Source organism: Pseudopipra pipra, chromosome 3 (genome assembly GCF_036250125.1).
Source record: "Pseudopipra pipra isolate bDixPip1 chromosome 3, bDixPip1.hap1, whole genome shotgun sequence".
NCBI lineage: Eukaryota > Metazoa > Chordata > Aves > Passeriformes > Pipridae > Pseudopipra > Pseudopipra pipra.
This window is the reverse complement of record NC_087551.1, coordinates 69,772,983-69,798,431: the sequence shown is the minus strand read 5'-3', so window position 1 is coordinate 69,798,431 and position 25,449 is coordinate 69,772,983. Positions and strand designations below refer to the sequence as shown.

The 25,449-nt window shown below is 35.9% G+C and overlaps 1 protein-coding gene across 2 annotated transcripts in view; it reads right to left on the bottom strand.

Annotated features, from left to right (window-relative positions):
- CDK19 (cyclin dependent kinase 19) overlaps positions 1–25,449 on the bottom strand; it is a 115,561-nt gene that overhangs the window by 46,965 nt on the left and 43,147 nt on the right. For both annotated transcript variants that reach the window (XM_064649759.1, XM_064649758.1), the window contains exon 4: positions 16,211–16,351. In XM_064649759.1, the coding sequence (XP_064505829.1) occupies positions 16,211–16,351 (141 nt within the window). The remainder of the gene's footprint in view (positions 1–16,210; positions 16,352–25,449) is intronic.

The window sequence follows — 25,449 nt, the reverse complement described above, 5'->3', positions numbered from 1 at the left end:
ATTGTGACTTGATAATGTTTCTTAATACAAAGTATCTTTAATGTATGCACACTGTAAAATTTAGAAGAATACTGCATTCCCTTTTCGCTCATTTTATCATTAAATGCTATGAAAAGGAGCTTAACATTCAGCTGGCATTCAAATTTTTATGGTATTCCTTCTGTAGTATAAGCTCCAATCTTTACTGCACTATAAGTCCAGTCTAACAATAAAGGTCTATATGGTCTAGATCTGCCTGAAGAATTGAAGACCCAACACATAAATTGACACTCATTCAGAATTATCAGCATCTCAAAACCATTTGAAATGTTCTCATCACAATTATTCATATAAATTAAAGATCACAAGTGCTTAAGTAGATTTTCCACCAATTTAAAATAATTTTCTAACAGGCCAGGCAGGAACAAGCACAAACCATCTCAATACAGAATGTACTTTCCATAATTACCATAAACAACTGAAAGGCTATCTTGAATACTGCTATCCAAACATGAGTGAACACTGCCTACACAACAACCCAATTCAAGTATTTTATTGTTTGTTTATGCAACTTTTCTTGTACACAAAGGGCACAATGGGTAAAGTACTGAACAAAAGGCTCCTGCTTTGAAAAGCTTAAGTCTGAGAAAGGATAGTACAGCAACAAGGCACAGGAGCAGATACAAAGCAGTGCATGTTGTGTAAGGAAGAAACAACAACTGCATAGATAGGGCTCGGGGTTTGGTGTAAGGGAGGGAGACAACCTGAAGAACAGTAACCAGAGAGGGTCTTTGAAGTAAAGACTGACCCATAAAACATTGGAGCTGGCAGGAGCAAGGGTCAGAGAGGAAGGAAAGCCTCTCACCCACAGGCATAGCTGGTGGAGGCTATGAAAGGTATATATGAGCAACAGGGAAAAAAATGCCTCGGAATACAGAGACTGAAAACCTGAACTCACCTGAAGAAAAGAAAAACTATTTAAAGTTAAGATATAATATGCCGACTCAAAAATTATGGAAACCACAAGACTCTTGAATCTATTAAGACTCTCAAGCATTTATCCCAGTTACTTAGTTGCTGTATACATAGTCCAAGATAGTGAAGTTTTCTTGCCTTGGAAAAATATTTTCCTTTATCAGATACCACATTATTTACACAGCTTGACAAATATTTATATTGTTAAAAAAGATTATTGAAAATCAAACAGTTTTACTTTAAAGGATGACATTTGAAATTTGTGTTTTAATATTAACAGTCACAGCAAAGGCTGCAAGTAGCTATGTACCCTGCCATCTTGGGCACAAGTATTGTTTCCTACTCATAACTGCTTCTGCGCTTTTCAGGTTTTTCACTCAGAAAAACATCACTTTTTCTTTTCGCAGAATACTTGCAGCTGTTAGTTTCAAACCAGCACCTCCACATTTAAAAATAAAGATTCTGCAGATACCAAGGCAAGGCATGCTGGACACAAGTAAGGAAGGTTCCTAACTCCACACCACTATCACTTTAGAGCTAGTAACACTGCTCCTTCCTTTCAATCTGTGAATCTTTTACTAGCAATGAGATTGTGTTTGAGGGCAAAAAAACCCCACGAGAGTTCAGGTATCCTATTCTTGAACCTAAAAACCCCAGCCACAAATAGGTCACATGGCACTTCTGTACTAGGGAAATGCCAGGACTCCTCATATGCTTTCTTCAATAAGCAAAAGCAGTAGGTTTCCTACTTCTCAACAGCATAAATGAATGAGATTCCACTTAAAAATAGTTTATATACGCATACATTAAACAGTTATGTTACATTCTTGGTATTTTCTGTGAGCACTTTCACATGCAGAGTAGCACATTTGGAGCAGCCTTAGATATTCATGCTAGATGAACAAATTAGTTGGGCTAAATAAAAGTGTGAGCTAAATGAAAGCACCTCCATCAACATGCCATGGATACTGCCATGGGCACACTCTTGTGTGATATCTTGCAATAAGCACTAAGCAACTCGGTCTTTTCCATGACAGCATGAAGGTATCTTTTATTTACCACAGGATCCTGCTGGTAAAAGTGTGCCCACAGGCAGGTAGAGGAGCTAAAGGGCTTTAAGTTCACATTCACCATCTTAGCCACAACAACATCTCCATCAAGAAAATGTGCTCATACTCTGACCTGCAAGTCTCAGATGAAGAGGTTCCTCAGGTTAGAGACTACACTGATAACTGGTAAATGATAACTGAGTTGCAACAGATCAGTGGAGAAATCTCTCTCTATTAATAATGAGTTTATCTATCTGAAGTAATTTCTTACTGTATTTACAAAGTCAACACAAGATTGAGGCGATGATGCTTTGTCAAATCCATGATTAATCCATTAAGGCTTCCATAATATTTACAGCAGCTTTCCAGCCCTCAGTTTTAAAATAACTCAGGTAATATAAAGAAGAGTGTTTAAATCGAACATATTTGATACAGTGACTTTAAGTGTTCATGGAAATTACTATAGTTTATTAAAAGCTGCACAGTACCTAAAACAAAATGCTAATCTTCTGTCCTGAAACTCTCTTGATTTGTGAATGTAAATAGAAGAAAAAAATATGTAAGAAGCAATGAAGGCAATCAGGCCAGAATAAGTTACACAAGAAGCAAGTAATTTCTTCATTTCCTTTCTTCAGAAGTGTACAACAACTTTTTTAGGGAAAATAAGTACATTAGATATTTATTTAGTGTAGCATACTGCTACAACGTGGTGTTTCAGATTCTTGAAGTTTGTTTCTGTAGTATATTGCCAGAATCTTCATATTTATTTTAGTACATAATAAAAATGCATGAAAAGACAATTATGTTAAGAGATGCTTTCATGAACAAATACATTAGGTATTAGTACTACTTGTCCTCATTAATGCAAACCAAAAAGCAGTTCTTGGCAGGGTATTAATAGGTGGTGCTTAAATTTTTTAGGTAGCCAGCTTAAGACAAGGTGTGGGAGTCTGTTAACTGCTTTTGAAGATTAGGCTCTTCCCAAATTACATACGCGGCACAAAACAAAGAAATCATTAAGTCACCTTAGAACAATTTAACCTAACACATTAACATTTACTTAAAACCTTGTTCATGTCTCTGGAATTATTTGCAACACCTTTTATAATAGTTCTATAGTAAGCATCAAGACCCTTCTTAGACATTGAAGTTGTTGTACTGTATCTAATACCATGTGAAAGAGCGAATTGAGTTGACTGGTAGGCATTGAAATGCCTACAGACAGTTTTCAGCACCAACTATTAATCGTTTTTTCAATCAATTGTCAATCAAGGCCGATTCTGAACGGAAGTCTGTGGTTGAAGATTTTCAACCTTCATGCAAGCTAGTTCATTATGACATGGGATCAGCTTGACATGTCCAAAAATTCTGTAATCAGTAATATATATATACTTTCAACAATATAAATAACACAAATATTTCCGGAAAGTTTAATTTTTTGTGGTTGCTTTATTAAAAGTGTACTGACAAAAAGTTGTTTGCTGTTAAAAAAAAAAAAAGGCCTGCCAGACCCAAAATGGATAAGCCCCCTTTTTTTATTTTGTAAAGGATTTTCCCATTAATTTCCAAATACTTTAGAAGAATTACATATAAACTAAGACATGGCAGAACTATAGATTGTAGCAACTTTAACACACATGACCACGATCACAATATTCATTCTTAAAGCTACTAATGGAAGTCAGAAGCTAAAAAGCACAGGGAGAGAAGATTAGGTACATATAATTGAGTGGGGAAACAGAGAAAAGCTGTTTTGGGAGACAAAAGCCTGAAGAAAGTCGGTCTCAACATCTTTTCTGAAGCAGAACCACCACAGCAGGAAGTGTTACTGAATTCAGAACCTAGACACCTTTAAGTTTTAATGAGTCTGTGGAATTTTTATCTGAGTATGGTACTTTTAATGAGAAACTAAAGAAAGGAGGGTCACTCCATCTGGAATGTGTGAGCTTTTCCCACATAGGGGTCAAAGTATGAAACACAGGCTTCTACGTGCACAATCCACAGAGCTCAAAGTTGTGAAGGCCAAAGGGGAGAGCAATAATTAAGATTGTGGATATGGAATACTGGAGTATTTCAGGAAAGTCAAAGCTGAGTCAAGGTTATATGAGTAATGCTAAAGAAGTGGCAAAAGGCAGATCAACAGATATGGGAACGTGGGCAGAGGAGCAGGAAGTTGGAAGCAAATGAAAGATTTGTGTCAAGAAAGAAAACAGAAGAAGAGTTGTGAAGAAGGCTCTACGTGCCGAAAACAAAATGTGAAGTAGTTCAGAGCTAATTATAATATCTTTCCATTCAACAATTATGCCCTGTTAAAAAATGAAAAACAACCTGCATAGACATGCAATGCTGTAAGATACTGTCAGTTCCTGAGAAACATTCTGTGATTCATGTCAAAAACACGAGCATGTTAAAGAATGGCAGGTCAAGCTGCCCTAATTTTTTTATTTTTTTTAAATTAAACAACTTCAAACACATAGTACACTTCCAAAGTAAGATACGATTGTCCTTGCTATAGCAAATTTGCCCCAACTTACTAGGAAAAACATCTAAGTTTTCAATGCTCAAGATTTAGGATTTACCTCACTCTTGATGTTGCCAATAAGTCCTTGGAAATTCTTACAAAACTGAAGTACTTAAAATGCAAACAAACTCCCTGCAGAAATTTTTATTTTCTTTTTTCAGACTGCATAAAGAGGCTAGGCACTCGATCTCTGTTCCTCAAAGCCAGATTAAGATTTTTGAAAAATTTACTATGTAACAAAATGCTCTTGAGAAAACCCCTAGCTTTCAGAACTTACCATCAGAGCACTTTATACTTGCTGTTACTGTCCCATGTTTTGTATATGCTATGCTCATCAGCTGAAATTCTCTATAGTTGCAACATTGATTTTGAAAATAGTCACGCACAAATTTAGGACCAGGATTAAAATCTAGGGAAGCTTTATTAGAGGCGATAATAGTTTTATTACAGATTTTATGGCTGCAGCATCCCTACAATTAAAAATCCCAAACCTATCAACTCATTTGACAAATTGAAATCTGAAGTTAATAGGATGGAAAGAGACACACACCTCACACACCCAGTTCTGAACAAAACTTTTTGTAAAACTGAAGTGCTTCTTGCATACTGAAAACTAAACTAGACATGCACTGTAGAGGACTGTACCCAAAGGTACCCAAAAGGCTGAACTGTTCTACAAGCTCAACATATGGGTACCAATAAAAAAACAATACCATAATGTCATTATTATATTGCATTTTAGTTACCCGCATTTTAATGAAATCATTTTGAGAAATAATGTAAAGCACTTAGAAATGAACACAGTACCTGTCCAGTTTTAGTGATGTTATGTTAGGCAATTTTATCTCACCCTCATTAAGAAGTGAGTTATCAAAGGACTATGCATTTTCTGCAGGATAAAAACACGCAGGTGAGCAGTTACTACAGAGCAACTAATGCAGAGTAAATCCACACCCTAGACTGCCTTGCTATAACTTGTTCATGTAGCCACATCCTCTGCATTAAAGTTTTCAACTAAATTAAATTAAAACTATCTGAATACTGAAAAAGGATTCCAAATCATATGCACCAAGAAAAACAGCTGTACAGTTTAAAATGTTCCTTCCTCTAGCAGTCCACACTGTCTCTCGGTTGGAGATAATCATGCAGATAGCAGATGGGCAGATGAGCTCCTCTGCCATGGCCCTCCATTCCACTTTTAGCACCTTGACAGGAATAAATATACCTTTGTCAAAGGCAAAAGTAAGAACTGGGACAGTCAGCAGAGAAGAACACTTACAGCACTGACTGCATGGTACCCAGCATCACCTCCAGTGCAGCAGAGGGCTGAAACAGCACCACCTTGCATTGGCACAGCTTGAATTGAGCACAGACCACTTTCAGAATAGCCACACAGGTACTTTTTGAGACCATTCAGAATAGCCACAAAAAAAAAGTTTAGCACAATTTAGTTAATCTATTTCAACACTTAACGCAGACCTTCTCAAGTGTTCCCATGTACACCTCTCGGGAGAGTGAGAAAGATTAACATCTGGTACTTTTCCAATGAAGCAAAAAGAAAAGTCATTGAGTGAGCAGAACTGTGGGGATCAGCACTTGAGTGAAGTACAGGTTATAAAGGAATAGTACTATATATCCCTATGGACAGGAAAGAATTAAGAATCAAAACTTTCACAGAGCAGGAGAGGAAAAAAAAATCTTGAAATGAGATAAACAAATCAAGCTGTTTTCTAGTTTACCATTTTTTCAAACTCAACAAACCACTTGCAATATACACTCAAGTATATTTACGGCACATAAAAAAAAACTTTTTAGTCCCCATAAGGCTTACTGTTACTGCAAGCTCTTCCCATCCCACTACAGAAGCTGGGACCAAAGAACAGCAGCTCCTCACCACAGCAAAGAGACATGCACAGAGAAATAAGCTTCGAAGTAAACTCTGCATCCCAGCAAAAAGCAGCAGACAGCCAGTGGCAGCATGTGTATTTGCCGACAGTAAAATTAGTAAGAAGCTACTGAAAAATTATTATATTATCCAGCTATAACCAGAATTTCAAGCAAACACATTTTCCAAAACCTAAATGGGTCTGCAATTCTCTTCGGTTTAGCTATCAGAGTTCAGATTAATATTTACTTGATAAACAATCACTCCTAGGGCTGAGACTGGAATTCACACCCTGAATGTAAAGAAACAAAACAAACTTTAACATCCCATTTTAAAAACTTCATTTCAGCTGGGCTGGCAAATATCTAAACATACAGTTCTACAGCCACAAAAATAACTTTCATAGCATTAGAAGTCAGTATCAGCTCATTAAAATGTAGCATACTGGAATTTGCACTTATTTCGTAATTCTTACATTCATCATCCACAAGTGTTACATCAAAAGTAACTACATGAAAGGCAAATCAAAGTAAAAATGTACAAGCGTGTTTTATGCATTAAAGAAGAATGTAGAACAGAAGACACATTTGTGAAAAACTGTCTTTGGCAACAATTGTAGTGTAAGACCAAATGGCTTGAGTAGCTGAAATCCCCCGTTCCAAGGGGAATTTCAGGAATGCAAAATACTGTCTACAGAATTATTTTCTTTGGCATAATTTATATTTGAGAACACCAGCTACATAGAACATCATAATGCTAAATTTGGGGATTTGGGCTCAATGTTTTAAACTAGCAGAACAAGTAGGCATGAACTCCTAGCAGTACGTGACTTTATTTTTATTATTTTTTTTCTTTTTCCTTTTTTTTTTTTTTTTTTGGTTAGGTAAAACTCTTCAACCAAAAAAAGCCCCTAAAAACCCAAAACACCTGAATTGGGTATATAGAAATAAACTGACAGAAAAAAACCCAAAACCAACCACAACCTGTGTTCAAAGATTATTATACCAGTAGGAATCAAAGCAACACAGATGGAAGGCTAGCTTGCAGGTGGGAGGGAGGAGTTGCTTGAAAATGCAAAACCATAATTCCAATATAAAAAACATTTTTCAGATGCCATCAGCTTGCTTAAATAGAATAAAATGATTTTTACATAGTTTTCTACTACTTTACATAGTAGCACAGAAAGGTTACTGAACTGCTGGGGAAGTGCTTCTACAAGCCTCTCAAAGGAAACTGATGGGGAGTGCTCTAATGCCACTGAGGCACTGAACGAAGTGGAATGGGGGTCTGTCAGAACACCTGTCATATATTCACATGGGCTTTAGCTGTCAGAGGGCAGGAAAACAACAGAGAAGTTAAAATTCTGGTAGTACAGAGGTTTGGTATACAGAAAACTGTATGTGTTTAACACTGACTACTTGCACTATGACTTGTCTTGAAATCTTTGCTTCTTCACTGTTAAAACACATGAAAGAATACTATAAATGCTTTTACCAGTGGTCCAGATATCCTGAGGGATTGTTCCTGTATTTATTAAAATATCTTGAAATTTTAATTCTGAGCTGGTTTTATGTGAAATTCAGAAAAAAAGACTATCACAATCCTCCCTAAAGATGAATCTGAAGACGTAGTGCCCAGTTTCTGAGAGGATCACTTTATATAGTCGGTCACTTCACAGACTAGGTAAAGTATTTCCTTCATTTCCTTTAATTGACATAACGGTGGTACTTAGTCCTAAGAGCTACAGTGATTTCTGAAACATTAGCCAGAAGGGATGGAGGCTGGAAAAGATAAGGAGGCCCTGAGATAAGCCATCTGTGACACACCAGCTGATCAGTCATTTTCTGCAGCAGAGTTAGTTTCTTTGACAAAGTTCACACACAACAAAATGAGGAATAAACTAACGTCCTTTGCTAGTCACTGCAGCTTCCTGGATCACTGACCAAAGATGCTTAATTTAAGTGCAAGATAATTTGCAACGTTACTGCAACTGCTTAGTAGATCAGCAATAACTACAGCAAGTTTCCAAATGAAGAGAAATGCACAAGAGAAAGCACAAGATGGCAAACAGCATGGAGAACAAATGCAGGATCTTCATTTTTTCTTGATTATATGTAGTTACATTAGTCGTCTTCACTGATTCTAACACACTTCTCTTAAGGTTCATTAATTTCTATTACTATAGAAAGAGGTGCCAACCTCTGTAGCCTTATACAGAAGGGGTAATGAGTCCAAACAGAAATAATCCCACAGATGCAGTTACTGTCAATTCCATTATCCTAAAGGTACTTTCTCCAACAGAAAAAAAAGGTAGTAAGACTTTTACAAAAGAAAAACTTCTAAAAACAGCTTCTAAACTTTGCATTTTTATTTAGAAGGCAAAACTCAGTTTGCTCACTCCAAATGGTCAGCTGCACCAGTAGGCTAAGCACATCATGTATTTACTAGAAACCTCCTTTGGCAGATAGTATCTAAACTGGGAATACTAAAAAAGATAACATTTTCCTCCTGTTTATTCTATAACAGGGAAAAAAACCCACATAAATTCTAGAATTATATTAATACTTTTGCTTCCTTGTTGCCTTTTTTCCACCTCAGGAAAAGAGATAAGAAGTCCAAAGGCCATATGTCATCTGTTGACTTTAGCAGCAAAACGCAGCCAAAAGAACATTAAATCAGTCCCTTTGTTTCTTCTGACTCATCTGAATTTATATCCAGTCAGGGTTTTATGAGCATAAGCTTGTTTCAGAACCTGAGGTAAAGCATTTTTCTTCAACTGTAATTATTTTTATTAGTAAAAAATAATCTACAAACATCTTAATACTCTCGCCACAAACCAAAAGGTATGCGTTACTCAGTCATGGAAAAATTGCTGTTTCCATGTACACAACAGAAGTATTAGTCTGTACATCTTCACAGATCTTTTTAAATCATCTGAAGATTAGTTTTTACAAATGAAGGACAAAAGCAAAGTTCTGAGTAATGAGAAATCCACCATTTTTTCATAGGTGCCCTGAAATATACGCTTAACAATTAAAAAAAAAAAAAAAAGAGAGAGAGAGGAAGAAAAGCACCTGCTGATAAAACTCAGTTTGTTTTTCAGGATGTAAAATTTCTGGTTCGCTTATCTATCTAGAAGCACATATCCATACAGATACATGTATAAGCACCCATAAACTATTGTTCCTCAGCAGTAAATAAAAAAGCTTATCCTCTCTCTAATCAATACAATAGAGGAAAATTGTGTTAACTTTTCAGTTGGTAAATTCAAATCACTTTCTGAAGTCATCAAAGGAGTCTAATCTCTTAAAATACGTAGGATTAGCTTGTATTTCCTTTCTTTTGGGAAATCTGCAAGCTGAGTATGATCATTCATATGGTTCTCTGACACTGTGGAAAGTTCCCTCCACCCCAAAGAGATCATGCAGACAGAATAATAAACAATTAAGAAGCCTGAACCCATACACAGATAGGGAAGAATGAGAGTCAGGAGTGCATGGCCATACATATTCATGCACCCTTCTCGTGCATGCACACACACGATGACATAGAATAGTGGGGATTACAACTACAGTGTTTTTTAAAAGTTTAAAGAAACTGGTAGACAGGTTGACTCGATATTTATTTATAGGAGGCATGTGCACACTCAAACGGATGCAACAGGGCCAAGAAGCTTTTCAAGCCAGTGCAAAATTACTGGCAGAAGGCAGGACCCAACAGTTCTGCATTCCTACACAGCAGCTGCTTGTCAAGAGAGGGATGCATGAACCTAAATCTAAATTTACTTTTGATATCAGCACATAAAAATTCTTCTTTAGAATTGCTAGTAAAAGGGGAGTTTCCCACACTCGTCATTTCACATTTTATTTTTCAAACCCACAGTTCACTTACTTAACAAAATGCAAGTGGGATATTTAAAAACCACTTCAGTTCTGCTACTTTTTAGGTAACTTCTCTTATCATTTATTGGAAAATTTTCTTGGGAGGGTACAGGAAGGAAGAGGGGAGAGTAGCTAAATACTATAAACTAGTAATAATAAGCACCCATTTCTCAAAGGCTTTGAAAAGAAAACATGAAAGCAGAAGCAAAAAGTCAGTATCCACTTAAAATTTTAAGTTTTCTGGTGCCTTCATGCAACATGCAATTGATTTTTATTTTTAGTTTTTGTTAATACTTCCAGCTCATTAGAAGAATATCAAACAACAAAAATAAGTTATCTACATAAACCACATACATTATACTGCTTTCACAGCACATAAAGCAGTAAGCTAAAATTAGACCCATAAATAGCTAGCAGATTGGGAAACAGAGGCAAAGACAAGTGAGTTGTGTAATGTGGCAGCAAAATTCCAGAGCAGAGTCCAGGTATAGGTTCATGGTAAAAGACTGCAGATTTACATACTGGTTAGAGAAGGATTACAATGAGAAAGTGATTGGTTTTTTTAGTTAATCCCTAAACTAAAACTCAATTAAGTCAACTAAAAACCTGAAAATTATTAGAGCTTTATTTAATTTAATATAATTTAATTATATTATATGTATCTATAATATTTTATATATATATATTTATATATATATATATATTTATATATATATATAACATTGCTATTCCACACAAACACTGTGATGGATCATTTAAAATATTCTGAGTAAGATAAAAATATTTTAAAAAAACTCCCACAAATTGTCAGAGCTAGAGGATGAAAAAATAATTAGTTCAATCATTTCTGAATAGGCTGTTCTTTTGAGGGAGACAGAAGTTGCAGGTGCCCACAGAAAGTCATCTGTCTGACCCCTTCAGTTTGGCCTTTCCCTTTCTGCTTGACTTCTGACAGGAGGCTCCAGATGGCTGCAGTTTCCAGAAAACCCTGAAAAACAACAACCACTACATACTGTTCCCCAGGAACAAACTCAATTACAAGATTCACTCTGTTGTTGCACTTATCAGCTTCAAAATTCTAAAAGGTCTGCTGTCTTTTTAAGTGACAAAAACCACCCTTGAGTTTTCACTACAACCACTTTTCTTCACTGAATATCACCATAAGAGCTGTCCTGTAGTATATAAGGACCCTGCACCCAGAATTCTCTTCAGGATTTAGTCACTTGCGTGCAGAAGTCTGCCATACCACCACCGATTCCCTCCCAAAACAGAAATAGGAAAAGTACCCTTTCCTTGCCACTGCTGGTCGTGCTTTTTATATTGACATTGTAGACTGCAAACTGAAGGAGCTGTACTTTTGCTGTACACTAATCTCCCTGATTTGCAAAATGACGCACAGTCAACTACAACATTCTAAAGCTGTAGAGGGTCAGTACAAAAGAAACTGAGAAATTCTTAGTCAACAAGTATTTAAATTTATAATAAAAACACTTTAGGAACTTGGCTTATTTTACAGACTTAGTTTATATGATCATTGCAACAAACAAGTTTTCAACTTTAGAATGCTGAAAGCGGCCATTTAACATAATCCCAGGGAAAAAGGGGGAGAAACGAAAACAAATATGCATTTCTCTGGTGAGTTTGATTTCCAACATTCATTTTTCAACCCATAGTTTTAATAATACAAAGCAGTATTCTAAAGAAACGCTCAAGGATGTAAATGGAATCTTAAATTAATTCCTCAGTATGGATTCTGTGCACTTCAAACATCTCATAGATAATACCTCCCCTTCAGGAAAATACATCCTATTACAAACAGAAATTGCTTTTATAAGGTTCTAAAGGATATGGTCTGAGCCTGGTTTTGTCCTTAAGCAAATAACACCATCTACAGAGAGGTTATTAGCACAATAAAGTGCCCAATCCTTCCTGTTGCTAACATGAACAGATACTTCAAACAGTATATGGACAGTCTCCATTTTTTGACATCCCTGCAAAGTAAGACCTTTGCTGAACATTCCTGTAGAATCTAAATATTAGAACACCCTGAAATACTGTACTCCAAGTGCTGCATCTTCTAACTTGCTATTGACTCAAGATATGGAGCACAATACTAGATCTCGTTCAAGTGGGCAGCCCACAGTGTATATAGAGCATTTATAAAAACCCAAAAGCTTAGTAGTCAAAGGTTTTTTTCTCCAATATCCATCTGTACTAACCTCTTGTTCATAAGAAAATGCCCCAGCAGCTAGCAGAGCCAGTAAATCCTCCCTCCTCTAGTGCATGGCTTTCAGGAATGCTGCTATGTTGAAAAGGCAAAATTGTCATTGCCCAATGACATGCAATCCAACAACAAAATACCACTCAAAATGGGTTGACAGGAGAACAAGTGTATGGATTTTCATAGACTTAGGTCAACTCCAAGGTGTACAGGCTGACACAATGCTATTTAAAGAAATCAGACATCTAGTGCTTCTGTTCCATATCTAATATTGTTTGAATCTTGCCTTAACAGCTGAATGTTTTTTAACTGACCAAAACCAACAGCTTAGGAAAAAAAAAACTTTAGAAGTCACTTAGCACCTTTCAGCTACTCTCAGGGTAAGGAAGACAGAAACAAAATAACCTAAATCTTAGAAAACATTGAAAGATACACTACACTAAATTATTTTCAAACTTCTAGAAGTATGAGTGTGAGTGTATTCAGTGTTTGCCTCAATATGGGCACTTTCCTAAATTTGGACTTGTTTTGGCATAGTTCAAGCTGATGTAAGTCTTGTATCACAAGAGAGTCAAGGCAAACATAAAAATTATACTGATTTTATCTTTTAGGAACACTTGCACTTTCTCCAAAGAACCAAAAAAGTGTATTTTAACAAAAAAATAATATGATCTAATGGCAGATGATGCTAGAACAGCCTGTAGAGCTTTCTGCCACCACCTCCAGCCTCACGCTCTGCACCAACTCCTGTTCCCAGTGAGGTCCCTCAGGGAGCTAAACCTGCAGAAAACAAGCTCTGCAGGTGAAAAGTGGATATTCTCTGTGTGTTTAACTCCATGAATGAGCTCACCATGAGTCAGGTGAGTATCACCTGCCAGACCAATAACATGGGCGGCAATGCCTAGCAGCAGTGAAGATGGGAACGAGACTGTCTCCTTGTGGTAACAACTATCCATTAGCTCAGGCCAAGGACAGGACATGTATTGCAAGTCTGCAAATTCACATTGTTCACCACTTCTATTACCCTGTCACGCTTTTGTTGGCTACTGCTGATATTAAAAATAACAACTAAAAATACCATCGTAATTTTAAGGTTTTTAAATAACACATTTGGTGTTCCAGTTTCTTTAAAAAAAAACCTTTTATTTAAGACACTAGTAAATTAAGATTTAAACAATGTTCTTCATATACCTCTCTAAGTGCATACTCTTGCAAATACCTAATCTGATATGTTTCTGTTTTTTCATAACATTTGTTAAATAAATTAAAGAGATCATTTCCATGGCTGAGGAGAATTTGACTACTATTATGATAAATATTCTTGGAGAATCTAATATTTTTTCGAAGCAATGAAAAAAGCATAACATGACTTTTATGGATGTCACTATCTTTGGTCTACATCCAAATACATGTTAAAAATAGTAAGAACAGAGCTATATTAAACCAAGAAAGTACAAGGTGTTTTGTTGCAAAATTTGGTTTACATAAAATGGAAAAATATTTTTTCCAGCAGATGTAAATTAAAACAGCTAAGAGAAAAACACCAACAAAACTGCTCCCCATCTTAAGAAGACACTGAGGAGCTGGTATTCATGTATTACACAAGGAACTGATTCCAGTGAAACCATGCCTGAGGTACCGTGCTTAGTAGCAAAAATCACAAGTATGAGCATATGAATAAAAATAACAAATGTAAAAGACTTTTCCTTCACTGAGGATTTAAACTGGTTACTAAATTATTATATTAACCTTGAAGTTCAAGTGCCAACAGGACACATCCAGAATAACATCAGGCTTTTTCTTACCATGTTCAAGATACAACTATTTGAAGTACCCGAATTCTTCAGGAATCCACGACAAATTTTAAAAAGGTAAAGGATTCTGAATACACTTTTTAATCACCAGTGTATAAAAGCAATTTTCAAAATGGCTTCATTTGTCTTACTGAGGTATCCCGGAATCCATCTGCTTAAATTTACTTGTCGATCAAGACCACACTGAGATTTCACAAATTTCTGTTCTTCTCCCTTCTCAGTTATGCCAACATCTGTCAAGTGCTATCATTCCAGAGCCATGAAAAACAGTGGTTTTTTAACAGCAACAATCATCTCCCAAAATTCCAAAAGGAAAGCCAGAGACATTAGACATCAGCTTTGCTGCAACGTGTCAACCACAGATAAGAACTGTAAAGTAGCAGCACTAGTCACGCAACACACCTGGTGCTGCAGGCTGGAAATAGCAACACCAGCAAGAAACTTCTTGAGGGTATTTGTTATTATTACCTTAATTACTTAGATCTTGTATTTCCTATCAAAACATCAAATTCATGCACGGCATTTGAGTGTATATATATTTAAAAGTTCCATGAATGCATATTTCCCTCAAACATAGTTGGATATAGACTTTTCAGGTGTTCCTTCTCAAGCTGTAGCTAATTACATCTGAGCACTCTGCCAAAGCAACAGCTGTCTCCTTAGGAAGGTAGTAATTGTATCATGAAAATCAGGATTGTACATGCTTCCTGTTTTTGGTCGTGGCTACTATTCCAAAGGTGACCCCTCTCCATCTCCCCAGTATACCAACATTTGGAATTCAACAGAAAAACTGACAATAAACACCAAAGAACAAACTAAAAAAAACGATCCATACCAAAATCTGAAACCCGTTCTAGCTGTTGTTGTTAAGTATTACAGCAAAAAATAGATAAAATTTAGTTCAGAAGATGTCCGTGACTTCTATTCCAAGCCTGCCTTGGTTTATTCATGTCTTTCAAAAAAAAATTGCTCTACATCCAAAAATTAATCCAAACCCCTATTTACTATTAAAGACTCAAGACTAATCTATGTCTCACAAAACTTAATTAGTGATTGTAAGTTTCTGGACATGCAGCCCTATTTTGACATACTGGGGCAACTATGGAAAAGAACCAAATAAAAGCTGTGGCTTTATATCCAGATTACACTACATTTCCTACCATACCTACTAGTGACGTTTGGTGTATTAACCATCATATTTGTTTGTCTCATGCCAAATACTCTAATTACAATGCAAGTGGCAGCATACTCACATTAGTATTCTTTTTGTAACCTGTGGTAGCACTTCACTTAAGCATGAGGAGCGATGGAAAACTTTAAAGGGAAAAGGGTAACTAAGACAAGGCAACTGGCTGCCCTTGTAATCTGCAGTCAACTTAAAGAGCCACTTCAGGTCATGAGAAATTTCAAGATGATAACTCTTTTATAGTTCTCTTCCCACGGTCAGAAAAAACACCACATGGAAAAGAAATACTCCATGAAAAAACTATTCTTTCACTAGCTTTTATGGTAACTTGCACGTAAGCCAAAAAACGTACAAGAGTATCAATCACTTTCCTACTTAAATGCCTTTTCAAAGTCCTGCACAAACTTATAAGAATGTTCAACCAACATATATCAGCTGTCTCACGTACTGTTTTCGGATATCGATATCTGCAATCCTTTAACCGGATCTAGTATCATTGTCTGAGCTCAGATGACTCAGATAAAAACAATGTGAAAACATAGTTTGTTTTCATGTTTAAAGTCTCAATTGGTCTCCTGCAACAATAACAGGAAGAGCTGTACGGATCGATACGCAAGATTACTAATCGGGACTTTTCTTGTCCTACCCAACAACACACACGTGGAACTTTCCTAACCAGGTAATACATGCCACACTTACCAGATCCCTGTGAAGCACCCAGTTTGCATGGAGGTAATGGATTCCATCGAGGATCTGGTAGAGTAGGGATTTAACCATAGATCTTGGCAATTGCATGGGCTTTTTATTTGCTTTTGAGGCACGGTGAAACTTGATAATATGCTAGAAATAAAACAAGTAAAAACATGAACTAAGTTAGATAGGTAAAGAGGTAGGTGGTTGTGTTTTCCTTTGGCTTATTTGGTTTGTTTTAACTACTAATATTAATGGAATGAAATACAAAGTTTGTTGAATTTTGCAGTTAGAAGTAATAGCGATGTATTCACAGTTTTCTTAAATTGTTTTTATTCTCGGAGTTGCTTTAAAAAACAGCTGTCAAGCTTTTGTTAGTGTCTAAATACTAGTTACTTACCTTCAGTAAAGGGTCTTAGACATTCTCCTCCCTCCCTCCTCCCCATTTGGCATCCTCTTATCCTCAGAAGTAAGAGCAGAAGCTTTCAAACCAGCAGTATCCACCAGAAGGAGGACCACACTCTATGCTTTCACACTTTCCCTCCTTGTCTTCAAAAACACCCAGGATGTGTTGCATATTTGCAACTCCTCTAGTGTTGCCCACTAAATCAGAATCCCAATAGACAGAGATTAAATAAATATTTTTAAAAATATTTAAGGGGGGGAGGGGGTAACTCCAAAACCCCCACACCATAACAGGGTAAGATCATGTTCAGACATCTAAAAGTGGTTATCTTCTTGCTTCTAAGTGTTGGTTGCAAACTTCATTGATGATGACAACAAGCTGGTGGCTCTTAGATTACAGAAGTCAGTCAGCCCACTAGAGGACAAATACCACTTGAAAACATGGAATGCAAGAAAGGACCCCAGTATTAGTCAGTTGAAAGAATGAAAAATACAACTGAAAGACTGCTGAGAGATCATGAAATATTAATAAACTAATTAATATTTATTGTAAGATCACTGAGGAGATGACAGGTTAGGTTTGGTTTTGCTACACCGTACAAGAAATAAATTGGAGTGAGGCCATTCTACCTTTTCAATCCTCAGACAAGATGGGGCTACGCAAGGCACAAATCCAATCTGAATATATTGTCATTCAACAAACAACTAAATACATTCAATCAGATGGGGGAAAAATAAAATCTTCTTTTTGAAGACAATTCAAAGAACCATCTCAAATAACACAATAGTTTTCAATTATGTGCCTTTTGAAAGACGGAAATAATAAAGGCAGTTTGCATTTTTACTGAAAAGGATTCAAAATGCTAATCTGTGGAGTGACAAGACTACTAATTACCCAACTCTTTAAACAGGATTTGTCTAGTTCAAGATCATCCCCCTCCCCAGATTAAAGAGTTAGCCAATGGCTGCGCTTTCATTAGACCTCTGCTCCCTCCTCCACCACCCCCACTCCCATCGAGTTTGTCACTACTGTTCCCAATGAAAATGGAAACAAGTTGATGTTTCCTTATGGTAAATGCTACCCCCAGCTGTCACCAGTACTTTAGCCATTGTCAAACTGGACTTAGCACAGGTATAGACAACATTGTTTAAAGAGAAATAAAAAAAGCAGAAAAACACAAGTAAATAAAAAAAGCCAGTTTATTCCCTATCAACAGCGTTCCCACAGAGCCTTCCACTACTACATGTACAACAGCAATGGCTGTGTATTAAAAACCAGTATAAATCTAAAGGATTATCAGTTTTCAATATCCACATGACGATGAGTAAACAAGACAAGCTCTTAGTACCTGATCCTTCAGTAGTGCAATCACTCTGAAAACTGTAAATGCAATGCCTTAAAGAATCACTTCCTTAGAAAAAAATTTTTATTGTCATGTTACAAGAAGATTCTCTCTCATAGCTTCAACTGGGAGTCCCTACCTGCCAGTCCCATACAACACGCACTGAATAATGACCTTCTTGTGTAATAACAATATGATTTATAATGCAGTAATGATACCATAAACTCACAAATTAATATATTCATTAATATATGGTATGAAAAATACAGCAGTACTAACAGGCAAAGGTCACACACAGACCCATAAATCCAGTCCTGCCCTTTTTCAAGGTGTGTGTAATCAATAAAAGGGATTTCTATACCCATTTAAAAACTGACTACCACCCATACAAAACATTATTCCTTATTATAAAGGCACCAAGAAAATGAAACTGAAAAAGGGTCTCACGGGACACGATGGGACATAATAAACTACAGATATGTTGAGGAAGAACAACACATCTGGCTCTGCCTCTGGCTCTACCTCAGCCACTCCAGTACCTCCGGAGGTCAGGCATGTGACAACATCAGGCTGGTGCCCTCTGATTTCTAGCCCTGCCCTCCCATGTGGCTCCCAGAAAGAAAGGCTTAGGAAACAAGCTCCTCTCTTGAAAGGGTTTTTGAATTGTAGAAGTGAATTAAAACCGATAGTTTTGCTTGAAGCAAGCAATATCACTAGATAAAATCCAATTTCCTGCAAAAGTAAATAAAAACCATTGTTGCCAACTTACTCTACCAAAGTTTATATCCATCAAATCACAAACATCACAGTTTAGAGAACTGAACAAAAAGTAAACTAAAAACCTAATGCAGGGCCAAATACTACAGGGAACTGAAAAGCTGAATTTGCCCCATGGTATTGGAATGAATCCACAGTGTTTGTGACCAAATACTACTCCAAAGAGTTTTCTAAGAAAAGCAGTTCATCCAATTTCTTGTAAGCAACTAGCCATATGAAGAAAGACCAACACACGTAACCAAAACTAACCAGCAATTTTAATGGTAATGTTCAGCTAAGAAATAGAAAGGCAAATAGGTGCTAGCAAGCCTAAACTTTATCTTATTTCTTTATATTTTCAGAAATGTATCTATATGGCCCTACCACTGTTGTGGGAAATTATTCCTCAAATTAATTAATTAAAGAAATAAATAAGAGCAGAAATAAATCAATAGTCACAACAATGGGACAAAGGCTTTGTAATCAGGCAGATCAGGTGTACAATAAGCTCCTAAGCAAAGGATGCCATAGCAGTACGACAACGCTAAAGGGGTTTTTTAACTTGAACAGTCTGCTGACTTCAGGTATGGCAGGGAGATGTGCTCTTGCCATCTCAAAACATTTAAGATTTAACAGTCTAAATCCAAGACCTCAGGTGCAGAAACAGGTACGGGTACCAGTACAAACTAGAATGTTCTTTATACGTAAGTGCACCGTGCAAGTGGATGAGGCACTCTTTCCTAGTTTCACTTCCTGAACAGTCCCAAGTGCAGCCTCAAGTACAGCATGTAGCAGCCAGAATTTCAGACCTCATAAAGACATGGAATAATCTACACAAATTATAGGAATTGTAACCATTTCCCATGCCCCAGATGACTGCCTTAAACACTAAAACTACACTCCTCTCATTCAATAAATCTTTTTGAAGAATAGCACAGCATCAAGACTGTCCTGGAGTATAAATCTGAACCCTGACAGGTATGAAGAATATCCTAGCTTTCTCTCCAGGAATCAGGAGGTGCACTTGGACACTGCAGCTACTAACCTCTAGGTATGCGCAAGTTCTGTGCTGAATCTTACCACTAATGGATAACTGCTAAGAACAAAACACAGGGACTTCCAGGCAAGTCAGAGGCATGTTTGTAACAAGATGACAAGCAGACAGAGGGTCAAAACCTTCAGCATCCTCCATGTCTTTTTTTCACTGGAACTCCCCGAAGATAACTTAAGTCATAAATTCTGGTAGATCATTTGGCCAAAAGAGCTGGAAAACACCCAGACTCATTCAGCAAAACAAGTTTGGAAAGTCTTAATTGTCAGTGTGCACTATATCAGTCACATGCTACAGAACAGAAACCCATCCACAACATTATCCAGCCATAAATTCATTTTAATTAGTTCCTTAGAACACTGTGGATTCAAGCTCTCCTTCTGATATATCTAAAATGCTTCAAAACGAAAGAAAAATGCATGTCATATGAGGTAAATGAGATTGCAAGCAATATTCAAATCTATTCAGCAGGAGTAGCCAAGTCACTTTCCCTTTCTGTGCATCCATATTTTCAGATTCCTAAATCTTAAAAACATGCTGACACTGACTGGATTCCAAATCCTCTGAGCCAATTCAGTATTCACTTTTTAAAATAAACATAATGTCAAACATTTCTAATGCTTTTATATACTTTATTTTACATTTAAATGAGGCATCAACTTTGTGGCAGTGGTTTTAAGTCTGCACTCTAAATTCAATTAATACTTCACTGACCAACATTAAAGTACACATTCGTTAGCAGTCCGAAAAAGCAGGGAAGCTATAATTTGCTATTTGCAATCTCTGGGACTACTGTTTTTACTTCCTAACTGCTTATTCCCAATTTTCAGCTTGAAAAAACGTAATAAAATTGCGAGGAAAACTGGATGAACCAGTATTTCAGTAAGACCATTTTAGTTCTTGCAAAGGCAAGACTATATAAATGATAAAAAATGAAGTGAAATGCAACTAAGCACTTGGAAACAAAATACAGTGGTGATCAATGAAATCCAGTAGTTTGTCTGCCTTCTATGTTACCTACTGTATTGAAACCGGTTTGAAAATTGGTTAGTGAAGAACTACGTGTATTTTCTAAATCCTTCACCACAAACAAAGTAAACATAATGCATAACAACATAGAGCAAATTCAAATCCCTAGTATTTAACCAGCAGCTAAATGAGCATTTGAAAAGATCCTAATTTTAGTCTGCTTCCAAGTCAGTCAGTCTCATGCAAACATACTCTATGTTTGTGTCATCCAATTCCCAATTCCAAGAACTGCTGTTCAGTATGACAGAGGTTAAAACAAACAAATAAGTCAGATCTGGAAACTTTTCACAGAAGCAAGAAGCCAGCTAACAGAGGGACCTTATGCATGCCGAACTAAATGGAGTCAGTGCGAGCTCCCACCTCAACAGACATGAGATAATCCATAGAACTCAAGACACAAGCCCCTAGAAAACCTGACTACTTGAGCTCTGCTGCTTAAGGCAATACTCATTGCAAAATTACATGCATCTCCATCAAACTGAAATGCAATCATGCCAAATTCAGTTGCCTCTCCCGGCTGAAGCAAACTGTGCTCCCACACTTAAGCAAAAACCCTGCTGCATTCTATTCAATCCCTAATACAGCCTTTGAGAATAAAACAGAATTATGTCAACCTGCCAGTAAAAAGTAAAGTTACATTTTAATATTAAAGCGATGGAAGCTTGGATACATACTAAATAAGTGCCAAGGCCAAGAGGAAGATTCATATTATTTGGCTTCCAGTCTCATTTTAAACAAATAATTACTTCCATCTTGTCTCTTCAGCAATCAATACCTGAACAAAGGCAACATATTGTTGCATATGAAGTGTAAAGTATTTAAAAAGGCTATGGAAGAACAAATCAAAATCTTAAGGTGGTATCAAAACTAACCACACGTTGTTTCCACAATTTTCAAACAGAGAAAGCAAAGATGGAACCAATGAATGTGAGTAACATTTGCTGTTCCAAAATTAAATCATAGTTTCACATGCCTACTCTTAGGACTCATTTCAGATACCTAAGTTTTAGACACTATGAAAATTTTGTCAGTTTACTTATCACAAGTAAAATAAAATAAAATCAAAACAGAACTGGGTAAAAGTATCTCTGGAGTGATCACTTTAGTTTCCAATTTTGGAAGCATGACAGCAACCAACACAAACTGTCCTTCAGAAGGGGAGAGGAAAAAAGGATGCCTCAACAACATTCCCTCTAAACTATGACAGTGTATGGCCATCATCAAATATCTTCTTTACAATGTCATTAACCACACTGCCTAACGAAAAACCCTATTCCAAGTGACAAGTGGCCAACACTTTAAGTAACAGTGAAAGGCGCTTTAATACAATAACTTTTGCTAATGCCAACTTGCTTTAAATACCTAAGCTTTGAAACACAGAGAAGGCATAAACAGACTCAGTAAAGTTTTTTTCCGTTTAATTGGGGTCTTTCGAGGTCCTCTAATGTCTTTCAGACCTAAATATGTCAAAATAACTCTTTACAACAATAACAAAAGTCATCAGAATTCAGCTACCCTTTCAGAGAGTGTGTGTGTGTGTGTGTGTATGTATACATATATATATATATATAACACACATGGTATTCATTCCACTCTGTTCACATTTGCCTCTGTCTTTGAAGCCTGTTCCTACCTGTTGTTTCCTCCAATTCTCATGCTTCATAGTACAGAAAATGAGTCCACATAAGCTACCCTCAAATTCATACAACTCTGGCAGAAAAAGCAAGTTTATGTTCTGAGGATGTGATAGGCACATTCTCAGAACAGAAAGCTATCGACAAGGAATGGCATTGCCCTCTACAAGAAATTCAACCATCATTTTAGTGGTGAAAAAGGCCACCCATTTTATTTGGAAGGGATCAATCATGCCATAAAGACCTATGCTAGCCCATTTCCTTCTGCCTCAACAAACCTTCTATTTTTCTGCCAGGGAGAAGAATCCTATAGTGGTAAATGAACATACAACAGAGAAGACCACACAAAGAATCACCTAGCAGAGCAGGATGGAATTAAAACAAAAAAATAGACGTGACTTTAGAAAAATCAAAAGAGAAAAAATAAAACTGCTACACTGAGAAAAGTATTTTCATGTATATAAAGATATTTGTGATCAACTAGCATACAAATTATCTTCTCTACTGAGAGCTAAACTGAAGCCTGTGGAAGAAAGAATTATAACTGATTACACCATGTTTAAGGAATATGTTAAAACTCAGAGCTATTCTACAACATTCGTGAGATTAAGCAAATTGCACAAATTAGTATGAAACACTCATAATTTCATTTGTCATAAAAGAATGTTATTCAAAATTTGTTAACTGAAATTAAGCATATTTATTTGCATACTGAGAGAGTCAACTAGTGTTATGAAATTCACATGTAGGAAGAATAGTTTCTCCTTTTCATTATCTGATGGTTATTTTTAGGTACACATGACTATGCTAATAATCTCTACCCTACATTTTTAAAAGCAGAATATATACATAACAAGAATTTCATATAAAACAAAGCCAGTCTGCCCACACATTTTTATTATCATGAACAATAATTTCCATATGAATTTTACTCCACACTTCTCAGTGTTATTTGCTGCTAAGCATTTAGTTGTTAGAGATCACTGGAATCTAATAATAAGAGAAGCATTCAACCAAACCTAAAAAATACCCAGATTGTGGTTTAACTGGTCTTGAATAGTGGATATATCATCATTCAATATTATGAAATCATAAGTAATTACTTATTTACTCACTTATTAAGAATCAACAACGTTTTTTATTGCTATAAAACACATTTCAACACATTTTACTGTGATAAAAATGTTGCTTTTTCAGAATGAGATAAAAACCATCCAGAAGCTTCTGATTTGGTTACATTTCTAGAAAAGGGGATCTCAAAGATTTGAAGTTATATACACATATTAAATGAGTCTGAGAATTAACTCTGTACCATAACCAGGAATGGTAGGTAAACTATTAATTCAGAATGTAAAAAAAGAATTGTAACAAAAATGTTGCTTAGAATCAAAAATCCTACTTAAAAATACAGAGACTATAAAATTGAAGACATCAAATGTGTGCTTATCTGTGGTACTAAAAATGTGTGCTTTAGAAATATTTTCAATCCTAAAAATCTGATGCTTTACAAGTATGAGAGTAGCTGGGAACAAAAGAAAAACTCTCAATATTATAACCTCTCCAATGGCTAAAAGTAATTAGACTGACAACAAACAGAATTCACCTCTAGAGCAGATCTCATTTGTATCAATTTTTTTAAAAGTCCATTTAAGTAAACATCATGCATTTAATGTATAAATTTGATATGAATTTGAAAAATGTCTTAAAATGCATGAGCTTTACATAGGAAGTTATGGAGAGTAGATACAACTTAAGACTAACGTAAAATAAGAACATACATTAAAGTGCAATAGGAAAATTTAGTGATAAAACATCAAAAACTCTGGCATTTAAAACAAACTTTTTATTTTTAAAGGTCAAAAATTAACATACCAGAAAAATACACATATCATTTGAAGCAGTTACCCTCATTCTTGTCACACTATTCCATGCATAGTTCTGTAAATCTATGAAGTTCTAACTATGTAATGGAGTGGTAACTTAAAAACAGTATCAGTTCCACTCAGGGATTTAAGATTAACTCAGCTATGCATTAACTAAGTGCTTATTTCTTTTTGTGTTTGCTAAATTGTACAATTTGGATTGAAAGCATCCAGGACCTTATGAGCAGATATTGAAAAAGGAACGTCCCTCACAAGAGAAGGATCAGAAGATGGTTGTTTCTGTGGCTATTAACATCTGAAGCTGAAAGTTTCAGGCCATTGTAATATAAAGGCATGAAACTGAAGTGAGCTATCAGGAATTAAGATATTCAATAGCACCTGAGGACACACATTTTTAACCTTGTATCAGGTGCTTCTTTTACACTGAGGTTCAAGCTAAGGCATCTTTACCTCACAGCATGAGCATATATAAGCAGTGATGACAGTGCAGACAATATGCTACAAATTAATTTGTGTGGCACATCCTACAGCCTGAGAATTTTACTGGTTCTCTTTGACAGAGACAAATAGTCAAGAAAAATCATAAGGAAATTATTTGTGTATTACACTAAGAATTTTGGTAATTAAAGGAAACTAATTATAAATCAATTTGTCAAAACAATTTCTATATTCTTAGATATTCTCTATGGTAATCTCATGAATGGCTTTGCATTGTCTCGCATAATGTAAGCTGAGAGATAACGAAAGAAGATATCTTTGATAGACTTAGTTATTAAAACTGGAAAAAAAGTTTGTAGGCAAGAACACCACAATCGGTCTTCATCAATACCTGTCAAAAGTAGCTCAAATTAGCATAGCTTTCTACATCCCTTGGTAATAGTATCAATAGATGTTATAGAAAATGTTGAAGTATGCAGCTATCGAAACTCAAATTTCAAATCTGAGCAGTTTAATTCACATAAATTAAATGCAAAGTAAAAAAAAAAATTCTTGCTCACCAGAAAAGAACTTTTTAATAAGCTTAATTGGCACCATCACTTTTCCTCATTAGAACAGGACAATTTTTTTTCAGTATTAGAAAATGAACAGAATAAGATAGCATCTAATATAGTTTATTCATCTCTTGCCAAATGTTTTCAGTACAGAA